The 23,247-nt window shown below is 43.2% G+C and overlaps 1 protein-coding gene across 8 annotated transcripts in view; it reads left to right on the forward strand.

The window, feature by feature from the left end:
- The window catches only part of ENPP2 (ectonucleotide pyrophosphatase/phosphodiesterase 2), a 132,778-nt gene that overhangs the window by 42,041 nt on the left and 67,490 nt on the right, over window positions 1-23,247 (forward strand). For all 8 annotated transcript variants that reach the window (XM_070382878.1, XM_070382881.1, XM_070382877.1 and 5 more), the window contains exons 3-5: window positions 9,307-9,462; window positions 18,051-18,176; window positions 20,968-21,028. In XM_070382878.1, coding sequence (XP_070238979.1) covers window positions 9,307-9,462; window positions 18,051-18,176; window positions 20,968-21,028 — 343 coding nt within the window. The remainder of the gene's footprint in view (window positions 1-9,306; window positions 9,463-18,050; window positions 18,177-20,967; window positions 21,029-23,247) is intronic.

Here is a 23,247-nt window from a genome sequence, read left to right on the forward strand (position 1 = left end):
CAACGACACTTCCGTGTTCCAGAGTATTCCTGAGAAACTCAGTGCTTCGAGATTGTTCTACCAAGTAGAAGGAACACAGAGGGTATTGATGCATAGCCAGCTTCAGACTGACCGGGGCAAGACCTCTCATTCACTACCATTCAGTTTCTTACTTAGGAAACGTAGTACCTCAGAGTCCTCAGCTGCAGCTGAGAATGTTCTACACACATGCAGACTCTTGCAACTGGTCTGTGGTGGATGTTAGTTTCAAGGCTGTGGCCATGCAAACTATTATAATTAATAGTTTGGCACACTTGATAGCTGGATTTTTTGTTAGGATGTGGTGATCTATTGGAAGTCATGGTAAAATAAGATTTCTTCTTTCAGATTGTAGATTTATTAGAGGATGTGGAATGAGCAGAACTAATTACAAGTCTGCTGGGTAAATATCACGGACCATCAGGCGCATGAGATGCCGGGAATAAATTTTCAAAGAGAATGTAAAGAATATGTGCAATTCAGTTTGACGTTCTTGTCCCATACGTCTGATGTAGCCGGCTTGATTTACCTCTAAAGTTGAACGAGAATTTATGTGTATACAGGTGACACTCATGTAATGTGCTTACGTGTATATTTCTGTGTGATGGTGGAATCTATTTCACTGGAGTTGGTGACGGATACTTTTCCAGTCTCTGGGTGGAAATGGGATCTCCTTTGAGAGAAGCAACTTCATACCTGAAAGACAAAGGGAAGTGGGTAAGCTTGTGAGTAACTGGCTAACAGAGACTTGAAAGCTTTGTTCAAGTCATCATCGTTTTTAAGTGGCTTGAGAGTTTAAAAGTACGTGAATGCAAGTGAAATTCATGGGGAAATGTGAAATGAAGAGTGTCACTGACAACTTTACAAGTAAAGCTTTGCTTTGTGAATCCTGGAGAAAGCAAATAGTGGTGACAGGCGTGAGAAGGCTCACGTTCATTTGATAGCTTTGGGCATCTCATCCTACAACGCAAAGGCGCTTAAATGATAAGGCAGTAGCTTGGAGGAACTGCAAAGCTGACTGGTGACTGTCATCAGCCGTTACTCGGCAAGGAAAATTAGAAGGACAATTAGAAGGACTATCACGTCCTGGGACTTTATGTTAAATCTAATGTTGAAACCAGAAGGCATTTAAGTCAGTGGAACACAATGATCTGAATTAGCATTGAAAGAAGGGCGTGGATTTTTCAGTTCTTTGTTATATGGCACTTAGGTACGGTGATTTTTCATGTATCTTAGAACTATACAAATGCTCTGTGGTGACCTTCATGGGAAGGAAATCCAAAAAAGAGGGGATATATGAAAATGTATGGCTGATTCAGTGTGGCAGCCTGGATGGGAGGGGACTTGGGGGAGAAGGGATGCATGTACATGTATGGCTGAGGCCCTTCCTTGGCTGCCCACCCGAAACTATCACAACCTTTTCTTGGGAGGGGGCGCAGGGAGTCGAGTTCCATGTTTATTGTTGTACACATATATATATTTCTTGTGTATACACAGATAATTTTCTTTCTCAGAAGTATTAAAAAATTGATTAACCTTCAGTCTACAAAAAATACCTACTCTGCATGATAGAAAAATCGCTCCTACAAGTTCAACTGATTTATGCCCCAAACTTTCCCCAAAACGTCTCAAATTCCTGGTGGCTCAGACAGTCAAGAATCCACCTGTAATGCAGGAGACCTGGGTTCGATCCCTGGGTCAGGAAGATCCCCTGGAGGAGGGCATGGCAACCCACTTCAGTATTCTTGCCTGGAGAATCCCCATGGACAGAGGAGCCTGGTGGGCTACAGTCCATGGGGTCACAAAGAGTCTGACACGACTAAGTGACTTTCACTTTCCCCAAAATATACAATATGAAGCAACACATTGAATCTTAATGTAGAAGGTGGGCCATGCGGAGGGTGGAGGGGCAGAGGGCCACATGTGCTCATGCGCTCATGCACACACATGCACCCCTCAGGCATGTGCCCCCACTCAGCAGTGGCCTGAGTGTGGGGCTCTGGCCCACCTGGGAGCCCCCCGGAGGCTCCTGGCCAGCCCCATGCTCAGGGAGCAGGCCCAGCAGCCCAGTATCACTGTGCTGGTAACTGGCTATTCTCCACTACACACAGTTTTAAAAGAAATACAGCTTCCGTACGGCAGAAACCAACACAGCGCTGTAAAGCACCTATGTGCACGCACGCTCACTCACTCAGGCCTGTCTGACTCTTCGCGACCCCATGGACTGACTGTACCTCACCAGACTCCTCCATCCCTGGAATTTTCCAGGCAAGAATACTGGAGCAGGTTGCCATTTCCTACCCCAAGGGATCTTCCCGACCCAGGGATCTAACCCATGTCTGTTGCACCTCCTGCATTGGCAGGTGGATTCTTTACCCCCGAGCCACCTGGGAAGCCATTAATTTAAAAAAGGGAAAGGAGTGAATTCAGACTAAAATTTTATTGTGAACCTAATAAAACCTGTTCCAATTTCTGTTGAAAAGCATAGTAAATAGTAGGCAAAAACCTGGTAAGCAAAAAAATGTCCAAATGATATAAGCACACATTGTAATAGTAAACTTTTAAAATAATTTCTTTAAAATGAGTATTTTGCAGATTGTTTTTTAAAAAATCAATTTAGTTTATATTCCCGATGATTTTTATGCATTGCTTATCATAATTGTATACTATAGAAAGGGGCGTTAACTATTCTTTAATTTTCAAATTTCATATAAAAATTAAAGACTAAAATTGACAAGGGAAAAAAAAAAAAAACTATACAGAATCTTCTATCTTGTTGCATTAACCAGAAATCTCCATCTTAAATAAAGTTCAACATAGCTTAGATCTTCCAAAATCATGTCTTAAAAAGAACATCTAAAATTCAGAGCTTATGTGCATAATTTGAAAAATCCTTTGTTAACGATAATGATATTATAGCTACAATCAGATGATCTAAAATTGTAGCTAGGCCTTTGCTAGCTTAAGTTAGGCCTAAGGTTCTTATTTTTAAAACAACTTTTAATTTTATATTGGAGTATAAAAGTATGGTGATACTTTCAGGTGGACAGCACAGGGACTCAGTCAAGCATATACACGTATCCATTCTCCCCCAAAGTCCCCTCCCATCCAGGCTGCCACAGAACACTGAGCAGGGTTCCCTGTGCCACACAGTGGAGCAGTACACAAGTGAAATTAAACTCTTAAATTGTATTCAAATCATCTAGAAATCTGTTTTCTTGTAGTTTACGAGGTCTTTCTACACGAGGACGTGGTATTTAAAAACACACTGAAAAAGTATGGAATTCAGAGGGCTTCCCTGGTGTTCAGATGGTAAAGAATCCGCCTGCAGTGCAAGAGACCTGGGTTCAACCGTGAGTTGGAAAGGTCACCTGGAGGGGGGAATGGCACCCCACTCCAGGATTCGTGCCTGGGGAAGCCCACGAACAGGGGAGCCTGGTGGGCTGTCTTCCATGGGGTCGCAAAGAGTCGGACACGACTCAGTGACTTTCTCTTTCGCTAGAGTTCTGATCTCCCAACCAGGAAAATGGGGATAATATCGCCTCTTTGTCTGAAAAGATTCTTGAAAACAAACGTGCCATACTAAGACTGATAAGAATATAAGGTGTTGAGTGTACGCTGATACACTGCATTTATCTCCAAATTTGTTTGAAGGCCAGGGTCTCCATTTTACCTCATCAAATTGACAGTATGTGCTATATAAAATGCCGTTTCATTGTTTGGTAGCAGACTTATACTACTGAATGTGATCATACATGTTATTTGAGTGATTTACAAGTGAAATTAGACTCAGATTTCATTGAAATCATCTAGAAACCTATTTTCTTGTAGTTGATGGGGTCTTGCTACATGAGGATGTTGTATTTTATACAAACACATTGAAAGTACAGGTGTTTGAAAACTTCCCAGGTGGACCTATTAATTTAAAAAGTTGTCTATGAAATCTGGTTCAGAAGCTGTGAAGAAGAGGAGAGCGTAATGATGGTGCAGTAATGGATATTTATAGGAAGTGGTGTATTTAGGAAGTGGAGATACTGACACACAGGCCTGTACTAAGTGCTGCTTTCGAAGAGATGAGGTCAAGAGTATCGAGGAAAAACAGCAACTTCAGCGCAAGAAAGTAGGACCGGAAAGAACACATCGTGTACTCCAGAAGAGGCGTCAGACGGGACTTCAGGCTTGAGTTGGCTGGCATCTTGATTGTCATCCACGTTGTCTGCCTTTTTCCCTTGTATTTTATGCTTCAGACAAGGCAGGCAGACACCGGAGAGCCAGGTCTGTCCCAGTGCTCTTAGAAAGGAGGCGGCTTACTCAGTCTGTTTCATTTCAAGACTTGCCTCTCACTTTCAGGAAACCCTCAGGCTGAGAACCATGGAAAATGGGAGGAACAGAGAGTGGGTCACAGCGCAAACTCTGAATGCAGGATCAGATAAAACTTAGATGAATCGTCCAGCTTTCGGCTGGGCTAAGTAGTTTCAAACTTAAACACAGCCTCCCTCACTGGCCGTCGTCCAAATCTGAAAATTTCCATTTTGCAGAGATTTGGTGGAAAATGTGATTGGGAATCCAGGATGAAATTATGTTTAGGTCACAACTGTTGTCATGAATTAGGCTGTTTCGAATAGTCTAATTAAATTATCAATAATTTTTTTTTCTGTGCATAAATGGCACCAGAATTCCACAATGCTACTTCTGTGTAGGTATGGTAAGACGGAATGTTTTAGAAAGAAGATTTACTTAGCTAAGTAAAAATAACTTCACTTGTTTCTATCAGAATTGTGAGTTTGAATGTGATAAATCCAATTTTACATTGGTAGGTTTTTTAAATCATGAAATTGCGCTTCTGGGAAAAGTAAGAAGCGTACAGCATTGTTTTTATGTACATCACATATAACATATTTTAAAATGTAAAGTCTCTATTTAAAGAAAACTTCTGTCTGTGTAGACCTGCGACATTTATTTTTTAAGATTCTGGAACTGACTTGTTCCTTTGAAGTAAAACAATATCATTTAAATGTGTAATTCAAAAGGCAGAATAGCATTTGAATCTCATAAAAGTGCTGGCAAGTGCGTCATATGAAGTTTCAGACCCCCATCACACTTAGGACAGATTTGTTTTTAATTTATTTTTAATTTAAGGATAATTGCTTTCCGGTGTCCTGCTGGCTTCTGCCTCAGAGCAGTGTGAAGTGGCCCTGAGTGTCTGCAGGCTCCGCCCTGTGCACCTCACTCCCAGTACAGCAGTGTGAACCGGCCCTGAGTGTCCGCAGGCCCGGCCCCCGTGCACCTCGCTCCCATCCCCGCGTTGCACGCTCTAGGGGTCACAGCACCGGCTGAGCTCCCTGAGTTACGCAGCGACTTCCCACTGGCCGTCTGTTTTACCTGTGGTCGTGGCTTATGTTTCACGCCCCTCTCTCAATCCGCCCCGCCTCTCCTTCCCCGGCTGTGTCCACAAGTTTCTTCTCCATGTCTGCGGCGTTGTTCCTGCCCTGCAAATAGGTTCAGGTACCATTTTTCCAGATTCCATATCTGTGTGTTGCTGTACGGTATTTGTTTTTCTCTTTCTGACCTACTTCACTCAGCACGGAGTTTGTTTCCTTGTTGTCTTTCTCGTTAGTTCTGAAGTTTTTAGTTCTGATAAAGGAAGGCTTTACAGATTTTAGAATTCAGGTATATAAGAAGTTAGAGAATCCTTCCATATCTGACTATTGAATCAAGTACAAGAAGAAGAGCAGTCCTAAAACTTGGCCTGGTGCGGGGCAAGGGGCCCAGAACCCGGGTGGGATGAAAAAGCCGGCTCGTGGGGACGAGCTAAAGAGAGAATCAGGGCTGGGAGTCGTTCTGAAGGAAGATGTCAGGGGCAGAACAGGCCCTGGAAAGGCCAGGTGAACTTTGTTCTGCCACTTTATTTTGTTTAAAAAAAAAAGGTGCAGCCGTTCCTGCCGTTCTCAGCAGAATCAGTCAGCCAGGAGTGAGTTTTGGCTTATGTATCCCTAATCCATGGGCTTCCCTGGTGGCTCAGTAGTAAAGAGGCTCCTGCCAACACAGGAGACCCAGGTTCGATTCCTGGGGCAGGGAGATCCTCTGGAGAAGGAATGGTAACCCACTCCAGTATTCTTGCCTGGGAAATCCCATGGACAGAAGAGCCTGGCGGGCTACAGTCCATGGGGGTTGCGAGAGGCTTACACACTTGGCAACTAAGCAACAATAATCCCTAATCCACACCAGCCCAGAAATTCACTCTTATTTGAAAGTTGTTAGTAACCCCGTATTGAGTACAATACTTTTTATGAGCTGTATGTTTGCATTATGAGTGTAAGTGCAACTCTTTCTTAACAAAGCTGTCTTCAGTTTGAGGGTTGGCAAGGAAGATGATAATTGGATAGGGGCGAGCTATTGTGTGAAATTCAATTATTTTCAAAAGCACAGTGAGTGGTAAACTTAGAAAGTAACTATTGTTGGACTGCTACTGCTGCTGCTAAGTCGCTTCAGTCGTGTCCGACTCTGTGCGACCCCACAGACGGCAGCCCACCAGGCTCCTCCGTCCCTGGGATTCTCCAGGCAAGAACACTGGAGTGGGTTGCCATTTTCTTCTCCAACTATTGTTGGAAGGAAGGAGTAAAAATCACTTTGATAGAATGAATGGAGAAAGGTTTAAAATGATTAGAAATTCATACAAATTTTTTGAAAGTAAAAATAAGAAAAAGGAAGAGATTATGATGAGGGAAAAGCAAAGGGCGTGAATGGAGGAAAACCTCACGTGCTGGCTGAGACGCCACCAAGGAGACAGGACGGGTGAACATCTACGAGCAATGTGCCTTTGAAGCTTTTCTGATTATCCCAGCCCTAAGGATAGCTAAGTGTGCTTATATATGCAGTTCATGAGCACAAATTCTACTCAGAATTTATCGTAATAGATGGATGCTGGGATGATTCTAAGCAGTATCCTTATAAAAGGAGTGTTTCAGTTATAAGCATTTTTCTTACATTCGCTTTTCACCGTGGGACTTTATTTTTCCTTTCTCTACTGCTCAGTCCTCCTCCTCTCATAGTTCCTTGAAGTTCAGCATGTCTGTTGATTGGTTGGGCAAAGTCTATAGAAAAATGTGGTTTGTGAACCAGAGGTAAGGCATTGCCTTGGAAACCTGATATTATTTCTTCAGCTGAATGGGGGTGATTTGTATGTCTTTGAAGATCCCATAATCAACCATGCAAAAGCGTTTCACATCTCGTGGTCAGGTGAATCTGTTTGCTTTAGTTGAACTAATCTAATGCCGTCCAGGTCAGGATTGGGTGACTCTGACTTGAAAGAGGACAAAGGACTAACAGATGAATGGGATGTTCAGATAAATGGCTTTGCTGAACCTAGAAATGTCATTAAATATCTGTTCTCTCCTTGCCTCTGGTGTTTTCTTGATTTTACAAGTAATGGATTCTGATTATAAAAAAATGGAAAATTCATAAACATAAGGAACTAAAATAACATTATAAATAAAATTTGTAGGATATTTATATATTGTATAATATACCCTTCATGCACATAAATTCACATGCATGTCTACTTACACACATATAGATATATGTTATATATATACGTGAGAGGGAAAAGTAAGCAAGCAAAACATTAAAAAAAAAAAGATATTTGTAAAACAGAAGTTTCAAATTGCAGAAAAGTAAGACGTTTCCTTGCTTCTTCTCATTTCTCCAAAAATTATTTCTGTAAAGAATTTTTACAGTGAAAAAAAGTGTTATTCACATTGGCATGTGCTGTGTGCTCAGTCGTGTCTGACTCTGGTGACCCCATGGACCGCAGCCTGCCAGGCCCCGCTGTCCCGGGGTTCCCCATGCAGGAATCCCGGGGTGGGTGCCGTGTCCTCTTCCAGATTCACCCTGGTACTTGTCTCAACGCTTCTGTCCCCACCCACTCTCTCATCTCTAGCTCTGGCCTCTGACTTTATTTTATGTTTATCTCTATCTTTATTGCTTTCTCCATCTCTATTTCTAACAGAAAATATAATATATACATTTACTACCAGGGCTTCCATGGTGGCTCAGATGGTAAAGAATCTGCCATCAATTCAGGAGACCTGGGTTCGATCCCTGGGTTGACCAGGATTGTTTTCCATGCTTTGCTGTTTTAAAAAAATGTTTATCCATTTTATAGCTCTTTCCATACTAGCCTGTGCAGATCTGACTTGCTTTGTAAGCTGGGATGAGGATCCTGCTTAATTTTTCCAGCCAGCCTGTTATCCTAGCACTATTTACCGATTAATTTTTTTTTGTTCCTTGATTAATCCTTTCTTTCTCCAAGATTGTAGAGTTTACGTTTGTATAACTCTAGTTATGTATGTAGGTTTTATGGCTGGAAGAGATCTCAAAAGTCTTTTAGTTCAACCCCATCTGTTCAGCCTGTTCTCAGAACATTTAGGCTCAATTTTCCTGTTGCAGTTGTAAAGAATCCTGCCTGCCAATGCTGGAGATGCAAGAAATGCAAGTATGATTCCTGGGTCAGGAAGATCCCCTGGAGTAGGAAATGGCAACCCATTCCAGTATTCTTGCCTGGAAAATCCCATGGACAGAGGATACTGGCAGGTTACAGGCCATGGGTCGCAGAGTTGGATATGGCTGAGCAACTGAGCATCCGTGCACCTTCCTTACAAAAACTGTGGATTTTTGAACAGGCAAATGAACACTTCTAAGTGTAGACTTCAAAGTACTGTTCTCTGTTGGCATCACAACATCCACAGAGACACAGAATTGTGGTAATAATCACTGGAAATAGTAGTAAAACCAGTAGCCAACATTTGTTACTTTCTGTATGGCTGACACCTTGCTCAGTATCTCATTTAATTCGCATGATAGTCGCCAGTTACTTTTATTGGTCTCCCCGCTCTACAGATGAAGAAACTGGCGCAGAAGACCTGCTGAGGTTTACAGCCAGCAGCAGATGGAGCCAGGCTGCTCAGCTCGAGTCTGCCTGCATGACCACGCTCTTCTGCCCAGGGCCTCCCTGCCAGAGTGACGTGACGGGAAGGTCGCTCAGTCGTGCAAGACTGTCTGTGACCCCATGGACCATAGCCTGCCAGGCTCCTCTGTCCATGGAGTTCTCCAGACCAGAATACTGGAGTGGGTAGCCTTTCCCACTCCAGGGGATCTTCCCAAACCAGGGATCTAACCCAGGTCTCCCGCATTGCCAGTGGATTCTTTCCTGTCTGAGCCACCAGGGAAACCCCCTAGTGACATGACCTGTTCCCTAATCCCATTGCCCTTGTCTCTTGTCTCTTGCAGTGTTATCAGACTCCCCCTCGATCAACATCTCTGGGTCTTGCAAGGGCAGATGCTTTGAACTTCAAGAGGCTGGACCCCCTGATTGTCGATGTGACAACTTGTGTAAGAGCTATAGCAGCTGCTGCCTTGACTTTGATGAGCTCTGCTTGAAGACAGGTGCGTAACTTTTGAATCCTCTCTAGTCTCAGTTAGCTGGCTTAACCCCTGCTGTTGAGCAACCTGCCATCGCCACCCTGCTTTGGACGAACCAAACTGGGGGATTTAGTTTCGTTTCTGGAATCACTGTCAGTTTTGTTACAAGCACACCCTGTATGGCCGTTGTATCCACACAAGACTCGGCCCAAAGAGAATTCTTCGCAGCTGCAGTCGTCATTTACTAGTTTGGGATGTTTATGACCAGTTATTTTTTCTTTAATCTTTATGATTTCTATCTCTTGCTGTCCCCCATTCACTGCTAGGATACCTGGACTGAAATTTTGCACATTCTTAAAGTGTTGGGCTCTTTTCTGGGCATCTGTTCTAACTATTATTTTTGCTTGCCTGCTCAGTTTCTAACATTGGCTTTGTTTCATCGTATTGTATAGTGACTGTGGGTCTACTCTGAGGTCATTACTTCTTCTCAGTGGGAGTCTAAAATCATTTTGGAATTCTTCTTGGGTTTGCATGCTCAAGGCAGCTCTAAAATCTTCCTCTACACGTGCCTGACCTTTGTTCACATTTCTTCTCTAATAGAAGGGTCAGTGGGGTATACAGGTCTCTGAAAGTGCATTAGTTGAGAAAATCGCCTTTGGCGACTCATTCTACCTGCTGTTTCCAAAGTCTCACACTTTAGGGGGGACTTACATCATGAGAAATGCTGGACTGGAAGAAACACAAGCTAGAATCAAGATTGTCGGGAGAAATATCAATAACCTCAGATATGCAGATGACACCACCCTTATGGCAGAAAGTGAAGAGGAACTAAAAAGCCTCTTGATGAAAGTGAAAGAGGAGAGTGAAAAAGTTGGCTTAAAGCTCAACATTCAAAAAACTAAGATCATGGCATCCGGTCCCATCACTTCATGGGAAATAGATGGGGAAACAGTGGAAACAGTGTCAGACTTTATTTTTCTGGGTTCCAAAATCACTGCAGATGGTGACTGCAGCCATGAAATTAAAAGACGCTTACTCCTTGGAAGGAAAGTTATGACCAGATATGATATATCTATATGAATATGCTATAGATAGCATATTCAAAAGCAGAGACATTACTTTGCCAACAAAAGTTCGTGTAGTCAAAGCTATGGTTTTTCCTGTGGTCATGTATGGCTGTGAGAGTTGGACTGTGAAGAAAGCTGAGCGTCGAAGGATTGATGCTTTTGAACTGTGGTGTTGGAGAAGACTCTTGAGAGTTCCTTGGACTGCAAGGAGATCCAACCAGTCCACTCTGAAGGAGATCAGCCCTGGGATTTCTTTGGAGGGAATGATGCTGAAGCTGAAACTCCAGTACTTTGGCCACCTCATGCAAAGAGTTGACTCATTGGAGAAGACTCTGATGCTGGGAGGGATTGGGGGCAGGAGGAGAAGGGGACGACAGAGGATGAGATGGCTGGATGGCATCACCGACTCGATGGACGTGAGTCTGAGTGAACTCCGGGAGTTGGTGATGGACAGGGAGGCCTGGCATGCTGCGATTCATGGGGTCGCAAAGAGTCGGACACGACTGAGTGACTGATCTGTTCTGATCTGATCTTGCAGTTACCTTGTAGATTATCCCCCATTCCTCTGGGCAGCTTCATGTTCACACTCTCTGGGAAAGGTGACAAGCAACCCTGCTCTCAAGGTCATTTTGTAAAAAATTATTTTTTGGAAAAAGTGGAAGCAGTGACAGATTTTATTTCCTTGGGCTCCAAAATCACTGCAGCCTTGCTGCTTGGAAACAAAGCTATGAAAAACCTAGATGGTGTGTTAAAAAGCAGAGACATCACTTTGCTGACAAAGGAGTGCCAAGTCAAAGCTATGGTTTTTGCAGTAGTCATGTACGAATGTGAGAGTTGGACTGTAGAGAAGGCTGAGCGCCGAGGAGCCTGGCAGGCTGCGGTCCATGGGATTGCAAAGACACGACTCAGCGACTGAACAGCAGTTGCTTTGCGGTGCTGTGTTAGTCTCTGCTGCGCGGCAAAGCGAGTCAACTCTGTGTATGTATATATCTCCCCTGTTTCCTTCCCGTTTAGGTCGGCTCCGAGCGCTGAGCAGGGCTCCCTGAGCTCCACAGTAGGTCCCCGTTAGTCATCTCTTTTATTCATAGTATCAGCAGTACATGGGTCAATCCCAGTCTCCCAGTTCATACCACTCCCCGTCTTCCCTGCCTTGGTGTCCATACTTGTGTTCTCTACATCCATGTCTCTATTTCTGCTTTGCAAATAAAAACATCTATACCATTTTTCTAGATTCCATATATATGTTAATATATGATATTTATTTTTCTCTTTCTGACTTATTTCACTCTATATGAGAGTCTCTGGGTCCATCCACATCTCTACAAATGACCCAATTTTGTTCTTTTTTATAAGTATTAGTGTTGGTTGCTCAGTCTTTGTCTGACTATTTGTGATCCTATGGACTGTGGCCCTCTAGGCTCCTCTGTCCATGGGATTCTCCAGGCAAGAATACTGGAGTGGGTTGCTGTTTCCTTCTCCAGGGGATTTTCCTGACCTAGGGATTGAACCCAGGTCTCCTGTATTGTAGTCAGATTCTTTACTGTCTGAGCCATCAGGGAAACCTTCCTTTTTATGGCTGAGTAATATAATAGTTCATTGTATTAAGACCATTAGATACAGAGATTCCACAGCTCTCTTGATAAATTATTACCTGTTTTTAGACTATTATGGTTAGATGATTATTTCAAAAATCTAGCTCATATTATCATTAACATTAGTCTGACTTTTCTAATGACATTAGAAACATATATTATTCTCCTTTATTAAAGGAATAGCACCTGATTTACATGAAAACCTGTGTCAGCTCTTTACCAGTTCAGATTTTTTCCCCCTCCTCAAAAGAAGGAGAGTGCTCTTAGGCTGTTTTTTTATCTATTTATTTATTTTTTGCATAATACATTTTCCCAATGTTTGGCCATATTTTTTGTTGTTGTTCCTTTCCTTTTTCCTTTGGAACTTCTCCCAGCTTTCTGGTTGTGGGTTTGTAAACTGAAATGCTGAGAACCTTGTAAACTGAATATAGGGATGGAACAGATGTTCCAGCAGAGTTTCTGGCTTCAAAATATTATTTCAAACCAGTGGTCTGTGTTTACTTGGCACTGAAGAACTAACGAATGTTCTATATTTCCTCTTCTACTTTGAGTATCTTGTCCCGGACACATCATCTCAGCCGCCCGACTCCTGATCTTAGAGCTGCTTCTAAACTTGAACGGATGTTCTGACTCTAGCTTAGCTCTCTCTGAATGTAGCTCATGCCTTTCTTTCCGAGTTTAATAAATGTAGACACGTTAAAGTAGCTCACGCCCCTGTGTACAGAGACACCTTAGGCCAGATGTGGAAGAACCGAATATAAGACAATAACAAAAGGTTGAAGGAGAAAACAGATCTCTGAGATACTACTCTGCTGACCCAGAGATAAGCACAATCAGTGTTTCAGTGCAAACTCAGACTGTGTTATGTGTTTACAATGTATTTGTTGTGCAGTTGCTAAGCTGTGTCCGACTCTTTGCGACCCCACGAACTGCATGCAGCGTGGCAAGCCTCCCTGTCCATCACAACTCCTGGCGTTTACTCAGACTCTTGTCCTTTGAGTCGGTGATGCCATCCAGCCATGTCATCCTCTGTTGCCCCCTTCTGCTCTTGCCCTCAGTTTTTCCCGGCATCAGGGGGTTTAAAGCGTATGTATGTGTGTTTATATTTATGTGTGTTTATGCCTGTGAGAGGGTGTATCTGTGTTTATGTGCCTTTATACACATCATCCTTTTGAATGCCTACGTCATATTCCATTGAACAGATGCAGCCTACTTCATTGAGTGGTGACCAGCATTTATGTTTCCCTAACTCCTGCTACTGTGAACAATGTACCAGTGAATATTGTTCATGCATGTTCACACTTCTGTCTATTTTCCTTAACATAAATCCGAGGAATGGGATTTGGGGATCAAAGCATATATCAGTTCAGTTCAGTTCAGTCCCTCAGTCATGTCCAACTCTTTGCGACCCCATGAACCGCAGCACGCCAGGCCTCCCTGTCCATCACCAACTGCCGGAGTCCACCCAAACCCATGTCCATCGAGTCAGTGATGCCATCCAACCATCTCATCCTCTGTTGTCCCCTTCTTCTTTCGCCTTCAATCTTTCCCAGCATCAGGGTCTTCACATCAGGTGGCCAAAGTATTGAAGTTTCAGCTTCAACATCAGTTCTTCCAATGAACACCCAGCACTGATCTCCTTTAGGATGGATTGGTTGGATCTCCTTGCAGTCCAAGGGACTCTAACTTTAACTCAGATGACCATTATATCTACTACTGTGGGCAGGAATCCCTTAGAAGAAATGGAGTAGCCATTATAATCAACAAAAGAGTCTGATATGCAGCACTTGGATGCAATCTCAAAAATGACAGAATGATCTCTCTTCGTTTCCAAGGCAAACCATTCAATATAATGGTAATCCAAGTCTATGCCCCGACCAGTAACGCTGAAGAAGCTGAAGTTGAACAGTGCTATTAAGACCTACAAGACCTTCTAGAACTAACACCCAAAAAAGATGTCCTTTTCATTATAGGGGACTGGAATGCAAAAGTACAAAGTCAAGAAACACCTGGAGTAACAGGCAAATTTGACCTTGGAGTATGGAATGAAGCAGGGCAAAGGCTAATAGAGTTTTGCCAAGAGAATGCACTGGTCATAGCAAACACCCTCTTCCAGCAACACAAGGGAAGACTCTACACATGGACATCACCAAATGGTCAACACTGAAATCAGATTGATTATATTCTTTGCAGCCGAAAATGAAGCTCAGCAAAAACAAGACTGGGAGCTGACTGTGGCTCAGACCATGAACTCCTTATTGCCAAATTCAGACTGAAATTGAAGAAAGTAGGGAAAACCACTAGACCATTCAGGTATGACCTAAATCAAATCCCTTACGATTATACAGTGGAAGTGAGAAATAGATTTAAGGGACTAGATGTGATAGACAGAGTGCCTGATGAACTATGGATGGAGGTTCATGACTTTGTACAGGAGACAGGAATCAAGACCATCTCCAAGAAAAAGAAATGCAAAATAGCAAAATGGCTGTCTGAGGAGGCCTTACAAATAGCTGTGAAAAGAAGAGAAGTGAAAAGCAAAGGAGAAAAGGAAAGATATACCCATTTGAATGAAGAGTTCCAAAGAATAGCAAGGAGAGATAAGAAAGCCTTCCTCAGCGATCAATGCAAAGAAATAGAGGGAAACAATAGAATGGGAAAGACTAGAGATGTCTTTAAGAAAATTAGAGATACCAAGGGAACATTTCATGCAGATGGGCTCGATAAAGGACAGAAATGGTATGGACCTAACAGAAGCAGAAGATATTAAGAAGAGATGGCAAGGATACACAGAAGAACTGTACAAAAAGGTCTTCATGACCCAGATAATCACGATGGTATGATCACTCACACTCACCTAAGGCCAGACAAAGTATATATGCATTTCTTAAATGTAAATAAATATAACATAATTTTGCACCTCAAAGTTTATATTTCTCTCAAAGGGCACAGGCCCTTTCAGCACTCCCTTTTCAGCATGTTCTCATAAAAATTTCTTTTCTGATATGATAGATAACTTTATTATTATCTAATAAGGTTAAATATTTTTATGTTTATTCTCATAGTTGCTTTTCAAATTATACAGAATCATACCTTGCTTGAGGTTCATTAAATTTTTAAAAATTTAACTCTTATGCAAAGTTTGGAGAAGGAAATGGCAACCCACTCCAGTGTTCTTGCCTGGAGAATCCCAGAGACAGAGGAGCCTGGTAGGAGGCCGTCTATGGGATTGCACAGAGTCGGACACGACTGAAGCGACTTAGCAGCAGCTTGCAAAGTTAGTAATGCCTCAGTATATCTAGCTTGTTAATGAAGTGAAGTGAAGTGAAGTCGCTCAGTCGTGTCCGACTCTTTGCTACCCCATGGACTGTAGCCCACCAGGCTCCTCTGTCCATGGGATTTCCCAGGCAAGAATATAGAATGGGTTGCCATGCCCTCCTCCAAGGGATCTTCTTGACTCAGGGATCAAACATGCAGCTCCTGGATTAGCAGGAGGATTCTTTACCAGGGACACCCTCTTATGGAACTAGGGGAGGAATAAAAATGTATTTTGGGGGGACGTCCCTGGTGGTCCTGTGGCTGTGACTCTGTGTCCAGTGTAGGGGGCGCTGGGTCTGATCCCCAGTGGTCAGTGGCTGTGACTCTGTGTCCAGTGTAGGGGGCGCTGGGTCTGATCCCCAGTGGTCAGTGGCTGTGACTCTGTGTCCAGTGTAGGGGGCGCTGGGTCTGATCCCCAGTGGTCCTGTGGCTGTGACTCTGTGTCCAGTGTAGGGGGCGCTGGGTCTGATCCCCAGTGGTCAGTGGCTGTGACTCTGTGTTTCCAGTGTTGAGGGCGCTGGGTCTGATCCTTGGTTGGGGAACTAAGATGCCGTGTGGCCAAAAGGAAAGGAAAGAAAATTTCTTGAACTGAATAAAGAAAACTGGAACTACAACATATCAACTTAAAATATTATATGGCAAAAGTAACAAATTTTTAACAAGTGTTTTGGTTGGAAGAGTAATCTTTGAATTGAGGAAAAAACACCTCACATGACCTCTGTCCCTCAACATAACCTTGGAAAATTGCTAACCATTGAGAATAGCAGATCCTGGGTAAAAGAATTCCAAGCATTTAATCTGCTTGGAAAGAGAAGGCAGTGGAAACAGGGGTTATAAAAATATCAGAGAATGGAATCAGGATGCAAGAATAATTGTAAAATATGGAAATTAAACTGTAGTTGCATGATTTGCTAGCATGGCAACTAACATCTGTTTATCCAATTATTCACATAGCAATTGTATCTCTCGGTAGAATATTACTAAAGAACAGCATTGCTTTCTAAAAGTTTTGCTTCTCACTTATGACATGTTTTAAGAGATGAAGATCTGAAATGTCCTTCAGCTCAGAGAAGCCTTTCTTGACCACTCTAAGTCAAGTAGACCCAGCCCGCCCCGTCACTCTCTGTCCGTGTTAATTTTCTTCACAGCACTTACCACAAGCTGAAATGATCTCATTGACAATTGAGTTGCTTACGGTCTGCCTTTCCCAACCGGAATGTAAGGTCTGTGAAGACAGGATCTTGTCTTCCTTGCTCTTCACTCCCTCCCCAGAACCTAGAACATGGAAAACACAGTAGATGTATCTTTTGAATAAATGAATTAGCTCTGAAGTTTCTCAGCACAGCCAGGGTGAATGTAAAGAGTTGTATTTTATTGTCACGGTAATTCTGAATTAGATTTAGTTGATGTTCATGGACACTGACTTGAGCCAGGCGCACACCCAGGCACTAGAATTACAATGGTGAAAGGAGAGATGGGACTTTTCCGTGCCATGGAGCTTACAGTCCAGTGGATGGAAAGTCATGCGTGAAGTCCAGCACTCTCTTTAAAACGAAGATATTACTTTTCTGAAGATATATTCTTGGTGGAAAAAAGTTGTGAGCTCCCAATCAAGTATGCTCAGATAGAAATCTGTAACCTAGCAACTGACCTCCTTGAAAATAGGTATTCTGACCTGTAATTGTAAGTAGGGCCACAGTCTGATCTACACTCAGAACTGGCTTTATATGCTTCACAGCTTCCATGGTGGCTCAGATGGTAAAGAGTTTGCCTGCAATGCAGGAAACCTAGGTTCAATCCCTGGGTCAGGAAGATCCTCTGGAGAAGGGCACGGCAGCCCACTCCAATATTCCTGCCTGGAGAATCCCATGGACAGAGGAGCCTGATGGGCTACAGTCCATGGGGTCACAAAGCTTTGGACACAACTGAGCAACTAACACACACATAATCTTCATATAACTCTAACCTCTGGTGCATCTTATATCAGTTAGAGGCCATTTAGTTGCATTATCATTTGTATTTAAATCAGGCTGATAAAGCTTTAAGTAAAACTACTTTGGAAAATAAAAGAGCCCAGCTATGGCCAACTGTGTCTACAACAGTAGGTGCGTGCTAAGTCGCTCAGTCGTGTCTGACTCTGTGTGGCCCCATGGACTGTAGCCCGCCAGGCCCCTCTGTGCTGGGATTCTCCAGGCAAGAAGACTGGAGTGGGTAGCCATGCCCTCCTCCAGGGGATCTTCCAGACCCAGGGATCAAAGCCGTGTCTTTTTCATCTCCTTCATTGGCAGGCAAGTTCGTTACCACTCGCGCCACCTGGGAAAATATCTCTATCACAAACCTTATACACCATACATTTCATTGGTCTTTTAGGACAGTTCATAAGAGGTTAAGGGTTCCATTTTCCCAAAGGAGCCCAATGCCACTGGACTTTGTATTCTGATTTGAAAAACTAAAAGTCCATCCTATTTGTAAGTATGCCAAATATCATTTAGGCCTCAGGCCAACTCTAATTTCACAAGCAGATTAAATGATGTGGGACTTTAACTTTTTTCTTGGCAAACGTTGTAAGCAGTTGTGGCCTCTTTTATTTGGTTTGTGCGAAGCAGTGAAAAGTGTTCTGTTGTGCTGATTTCAGCTGGTGGCTGGGAGTGTACCAAGGACAGATGCGGAGAAGTAAGAAATGAAGACCATGCTTGTCACTGCTCGGAGGACTGCTTGGCCCGGGGAGACTGTTGCACTAATTACCAAGTGGTTTGCAAAGGTACATGTTTCCTCTGTTGGCTTAAACTTTAAAAAAGGGAAGATTGGAGACGTTCCAAAAGACCTCGGCTCTTGTGGCTGTGACACCTTGGACATGGGCTTGGGAGGTGGGAGTGAGTTGTGCCTTTTCATTTCTCAGGCTTCTTTCTCAGGTTGGCCGGTCTGCATTTTGCTGATCTGAAATAACAAGGAAATTATCCCAAATTCCATAATTAGGGACCCATAGTCATGTATGGATGTGAGAGTTGGACTCTAAAGAAAGCTGAGCACTGAAGAATTGATGCTTTTGAACTGTGGTGTTAGAGAAGACTCTTGAGAGTCCCTTAGACTGCAAGGAGATCCAACCAGTCCATCCTAAAGGAAATCAGTCCTGAATATTCATTGGAAAGACTGATGTTGAAGCTGAAACTCCAAATGAATGAACTGAACTGAATCATGAAGAGATTTCTAGAAGAGTTCCTGTCTTGGTCAAGTTTCTTAGAAGCAGAGCCTGAGATGGGAGTGCTGTCCAGGGAATTCTCTGGGAAGGTCTCTGCAGGAGAACCGTCTGAGGGAGCAGGGGCGTGGGGAGGGGAAGGCAAGCGAGGCTGTGGCTAAGGGCACGGGTCCCTTGGCTGTGCCCTCCTCGGGCTTTGGAGGGTGAGCCTCAGAGCTCTTACGTCTGAAGTTGGGCACGACTCTGTGCCCACCGGCTGTCAGCTGTGAGCCTCAGTGCCAGCAGCAGCCTCGGGATGGGAGTGCGAGCATGCTAAGTCCCTCAGTCGTGTCTGGCTCTGTGCGACCCTCTGGACTGTAGCCCACCAGCCTCCTCCGTCCATGGGGTTCTCCAGGCATGAATCCTGGCGTGGGTGGCCATGCCCTCCTCCAGGGGATCTTCCCCACCCAGGGATCGAACCTGTGTCTCTTACGTCTCCTGCGTTGGCAGCGGGCTCTTCACCACTCGAACCCCCTGGAGGACCCAGGGGCGGGAGCGCCGCTGCTGAAGAGGAGAGGGGCCCAAACCACAGCTCTCGCCACGCCCCAAAGCCGAGTATGTGTGCGTGCTGACGTGGTGAAGTGGACTGTCGAATATGATGGTTTTAGTCCAGTAGTAAATGCTTGTCAATGGACTGCCGAATGTATAAAAGACGCCGTTTTTGTCTTTAAGGAGTTTGTCACCCTGGCAACCACTTGGCCAAGTTGATGAAAGGATCCCGGGATCTTTGTGTAGCATTTGCAGGTCACTTTTCAGTGTTTAAATGAAGACCTTTTCCTAGCTGTGACATGGAACATTTATGGAGAGTTTCTGTTCAAATACTTTAGGGGAAGAGCAGATCAGTTCTGAAACATGTGTAGTGTTTAGTTATGGCAACACATCCTACCTGAATGCTGACCTTGAAAATTTCTCCTACCCAAATAATTGTTGTAGCTGTTGATAAAACACAAAATTGGTTGAGAATTTTCTTTTCTTTTCCCTTTTATTTCCCTGGTAAATGTACCAATAATCCACAAAGGCTATTAGAAGGGAAAATAAAGTTCTAGGTATCATTGGTCATTGAACTGTGAAACACTGGTTTTTGCTGGTTTCAAATTCTAGTTGTGAGACTTTGCTGTGGCTCATGTGTGGGCCCTGGGTTATCACGTGTGTAGTAGAGCTTCTCCACTTGAAGGAGCATGGGACTTACACAGTGGTCACTAGTTAGATTCATACTGACCAGGGAGATGTCCAGCGCTCTTTACTTGGGAGTGATTTCTTCAAAGTCTTGGTCACAAGTGTTACTTGCATTTCAGACATATGCTTTTGTTTTAGGACAATTTAAAGCACATGCTTTTTGATCATTTTCATTTTCTCCAAAGTAAGTTTCATTTTTAAATCTAAGCTCTTTTTCAGTCTCTATTCTTTTTTTTTTTTTAGGTTTTAATGAATGAATGAATTTTCAATTGGCGTATAATTGCTTTACAGTGCTGTGTTAGTCTCTGTGTGCAGCAGCATGAATCAGCTGTGTGTGCACATATGTCCCCTCCTTCTCAAGCCTCCCGCCCACCCCCTCACCCTCCAAGGTCCTCTCAGAGCCCCGAGCTGAGCTCCCTGTGCTCTGCAGCCGCTTCCCACCAGCCAGTGTTTCACACACGGTGCTGTGTGTGCCAAGGCCGCTCCCTCGATCCATCCGCCCCACCCCGTGTCCACAAGTTCCTTCTCTCTGTCTGTGTCTCTGTTGCTGCTCTCTTCTCTAGATGAGGTGACTCAAGAATGGCATAGGTTTATGCTCTCAGATCTTGCTGGAACATGAAAATGAAAGATGGCATTGGTTTAGATTCCTTAGTGCGAGGATCGTGCACACACTGTTGGCGAAGAACCTCCCTGTGGCCGTCTTCCATCTGTCATCTCCATGTAGTCGAAACCTTTCTCCCCAGCTAAAGGGAAGTTGTATCATGTTTTCTATGGCTTTGAGATGTTTGGTGGCATAGGAAAAAATGTTCCGTCTAATGACCAAACAGTTTATTTCTGGAGGGAAACAAACATGGAATTTTGTTCCCTGACGCCACTGCTGTTTTTATCTACAAGCCATTTAGACACGGCACGCTCAAATAAACACCACTTGGGTTATTAAATCTAGGCTCTCCCATCACGTATGGGCGTAGCTTAGTAAAGCCAAAACAGACTCTACACTTTATTTCCAAAGTTCTTTTTAGATGGCATTCCATAAACAACAAGTATCTAACCGGACACAGGCCCTGCAATTACACTCTCAACAATCCAGATGACATTTATAATTCGATTCACCCAGAAGTCTCCCCGTTTTTCCTTACAGGAGAGTCTCACTGGGTGGATGATGACTGTGAGGAAATAAAGACCCCAGAATGCCCTGCAGGGTGAGTGCATTTAGTGAATATTATGCCATTTTATGTATGTGTTGATAAAAGATCACAAGCTGTGGATGGGTGAATGGTTTAAAACAGTGTAAAGCTGAAATCCTCTTACTGGGCAAATTTATGGTACTTCTGTGTAATTTCCCAGTCAGAAGCTGGAATGTACATCTCGAAGGGGGAGTTTTTTTTGGAAAATTTTTCTTCTACTGGGACTTGCCTGGCAGTCCAGTGGTGAAGACCTTCAGGCGCCCACCATGGTGTGTGCAGGTTCCCACCTGGCCTGGGAACTAAGATCTCACATGCCAAATGGGGTAATGAGAAAAAAACAAAAAACCAACTCTATGTCTGTGGTGATAGTTACACAACTCTGTAAAAATACCAAGAATCATACAAGTAAAACAAGTGAATTGTATGACATGTAAATTAGAAGTCAATAAAAAATTTTTTAAATAAAAGAAATGTTTAAAAAAAATGTTCTCCTCTATCGCCTCTGAACATATTGGGAACAATATCCTCTGTATCTTACTTCAGCTGAAGATTTTAGAAATAATAATAATACTGAAGAGGAAGACAAACATTTCTGGCAGTGGTTTGGTTTTCCTGTGTTTTTTTCCTGAAGTGCTCCTTTTGCTTTTTTTTTTTGGTGGTGGTGGTGGGGTGGCTGGAGGGAGGATTCTAGAACATCTCGAAAATATTATCCGAGATGGTAACTCCTACCAGATGCTGCAGGAAGTCGGCAAACCACTGCTGCGCTGCTCTGCTGGGGTCCAGCCAGACTTAGTTGACGCCCCACAGCTCAAGCAAGACCAGCAGCATAAGGCACTTATGACGCCTTCCAGGAAACTGTTGCAAATTCATGGACCCTTAAAGTGCCTGGCAGAAAAGATGTTCTACAAGCGTGTTTTCATGAGTGTGTTTGATTGAATGTCTTTTTGTTTTAGGCAGCACAGCCTGGGACACAAGATCCAAGAATTTAGATATTTTTATTTTTGTCTCCTTTTTAACTTTCATGAACTACTTGAACTTCTTGGGGCTATTAGAATGGGATGACAGTTTAAAATGTGTTCAGTTATTTTTGGAAGAGAAAGCAGTCTAAGTGGTAAAATCATTAAATGATAATAGTAATGATAGTAATGAACTCATATAGAATTATTCTAAGTGCTTAGAATGTGACTCATTTAAAATATGGGCTTCCCATGTGGCTCAGTAGTAAAAGTATCTGCCTGCAATGCAGGAGACACAGGAAGCGAGGGTTCAATCCTTGGGTCAGGAAGATCCCCTGGAGAAGGAAACGGCAACCCACTCCAGTATTCCTGCCTGGAGAATCCCATGGACAGAGGGCTCCATGGGGAGCAAGAGTCAGACTTATTTGTTATGTGGCTTCAAGTAAATGCAAGCTTATACTTGAGGAATAGTCTGCAAACCATTAGAAACAGTTTTCCACAAAGTTTAGCATTCTCAGATTTGATCGAACAACTGGAACTTTAGGCTATAACAAAGAGCCTAGTTCATCAATCCTGCCCTAGTTAGATGGATAGTCTAGTTCTTTATTGATTAAGTTTTAGAGATCTTCTACAGTTTTAATTATTTTCACAATCATTTTGTAATTAAGCTTGGAGTTTTTGGCAAGTGTTTAGTCTAGTGATAAGATCGCTACTGCTTATTAATTTCACTTTCCTTCCTCCCTTCCTCCTGTATTTGATAAATGTTTACTGAAGCCCTGTAGTGGGCCCATAGAATAGAAAGATGAATAAGACACCAACTGTGCTTTGAGACTAATGAAGAAGATAAACATGTTGATATAGCATTATAATATAATGTAATATATTAAAATACAATATGCATTTATTAATTCAATACGTATTATAGAATTAATATATATACAGCGATATATATTAATATGAAAGAGGTATTATTATCTTAATGGAATTCCGAAGCATCAACCATTACTATGAAAGAGGAAATTTTGAGTTCGATTTTAAAGAATGAATAGGAGTTTTTCAGGTAGCAAATGGGAGAATTCACGTCCCAGGCAAATCAGGATAACAGCTTTTTACATTGTGAAAAACCTTGTTTGCAGCAAGAGGCAGCCGTGGAGAAAGCACACTGAGAGAAATCTGGAGTCCAGCTCCTTCCCTGGTCGTCTCCCTCTGCACTGAGGTTGCCACAGGCGTTATGTGGCTGAAAGCCCAGTCTGGGGCGGACATCCTCGCTGAAGTTTT

Source organism: Bos mutus, chromosome 14 (genome assembly GCF_027580195.1).
Source record: "Bos mutus isolate GX-2022 chromosome 14, NWIPB_WYAK_1.1, whole genome shotgun sequence".
NCBI classification, from domain to species: Eukaryota; Metazoa; Chordata; class Mammalia; order Artiodactyla; family Bovidae; genus Bos; species Bos mutus.